At 60.2% G+C, this 1,217-nt stretch overlaps 1 protein-coding gene across 1 annotated transcript in view; it reads right to left on the bottom strand.

Moving 5' to 3' along the window:
• Positions 1-1,217, bottom strand: part of LOC104404640 (semaphorin-6B-like) — a gene marked incomplete at both ends in the record, with an annotated part of 3,708 nt that overhangs the window by 268 nt on the left and 2,223 nt on the right. Inside the window, 2 exons of the mRNA XM_010013114.1 lie at positions 484-615; positions 722-939. Coding sequence (XP_010011416.1) covers positions 484-615; positions 722-939 — 350 coding nt within the window. The remainder of the gene's footprint in view (positions 1-483; positions 616-721; positions 940-1,217) is intronic.

Here is a 1,217-nt window from a genome sequence, read left to right as displayed (position 1 = left end):
TCCCCATCTCCATCCCCATCCTCACTGCCCTTCCTGCTGCTATCGGCCCTTATTGTCCCTGTCCCCATCCCTGTTCCTTTTCCCATCCCCATGACTGTCCCTGCCAGTACCAGCCCTTGCCAACCCCGTCCCTGTCCCCATCCCTGCCCCCATCATCATCCCTGTCCCCGTCATCATCCCTGTTCTCATCATCATGCCCATCCCCTGATCACTTCTGTCCCCATCCCTGTCCCTTTCCCCATCACCATCCCTATCCCTGTTATCACAGAATCATGTCCGTCCCCATCCCCACCACCGTCCCTGCGGGTACCAGCCCTGATCGCTCCTGTCCCCACCTCAGTTACTGTCCCCATGCCTGACCTTATGCTCACTCCCATCACTCTCCCTGTGGGACCAACCCTGGCTGTCCCTGTCCCCAGCCCTGTCCCCATGCCCCTTCCTGCCCATCCCAGCCTTGCTGTCTCCATCCCTGTCCCCACTCACCGGGGCTTCGGCACCATGTCCTCGGGCACAGGCGTCCAGATGGACTCGGGTGACTTCTGCTCCCTGAAACGTCCCTCGAAGACAGCGGCCACTTGGGTCATGTCAAAGGCACAAACGACCGAGCCGGGAATGCTGGAGGGACACGGGCATGGGGTGAGCACCTCAACCTGTCCCCGATGTCCACCCCTGGGTCCCAGCCCAGCCCTGGGGGTCTCGGCAGGGTACAAGAGCATCCAACCTGTTGGCAGGTGTGGAGAAGACAGCGAGCACCACGGGGCGCCCGTCCAGCTCCAGGATGTCGGTCACGGCTTGGATGACGTTGAAGTAGAAATGGGAGTCTCCCGGCACGGAGCAGTTGAGCCGGGCCTTGAGGAAGGAGGTCCACTGCTTCTCCAGCACCCGCTGCGAGCCCCCCATGTCGTTCTTGCACACCCGGGCCACCCGGGACACCACCACCTATGGGATGGCCACCATTGTCACCTGGTATCCAGCCCTGATGATGTCTGTCCCTTCATCCCTGTCTCCATCACGGGTGTCTCAGGCCACCATGGGATATAAAATAATGGAATCACAGAAATGTTGGGGTTGGAAAGGATCTTAAGATCATCTATTTCCAACCTCCTGCCATGGGCAGGGATGCTTCACACTAGACCATGTCACCCAAGGCTCTGTCCAACCTGGCCTTGAACACTGCCAGGGATGGGGCAGCCACAACTTCTCTGGGGCCCCTGTGC

This window comes from Nestor notabilis, unplaced genomic scaffold (assembly GCF_000696875.1).
Source record: "Nestor notabilis isolate BGI_N333 unplaced genomic scaffold, ASM69687v1 scaffold24724, whole genome shotgun sequence".
Classification (NCBI taxonomy): domain Eukaryota; kingdom Metazoa; phylum Chordata; class Aves; order Psittaciformes; family Psittacidae; genus Nestor; species Nestor notabilis.
The sequence above is the reverse complement of the archived record's forward strand: the minus strand, read 5'-3'. Positions and strand labels throughout refer to the sequence as shown.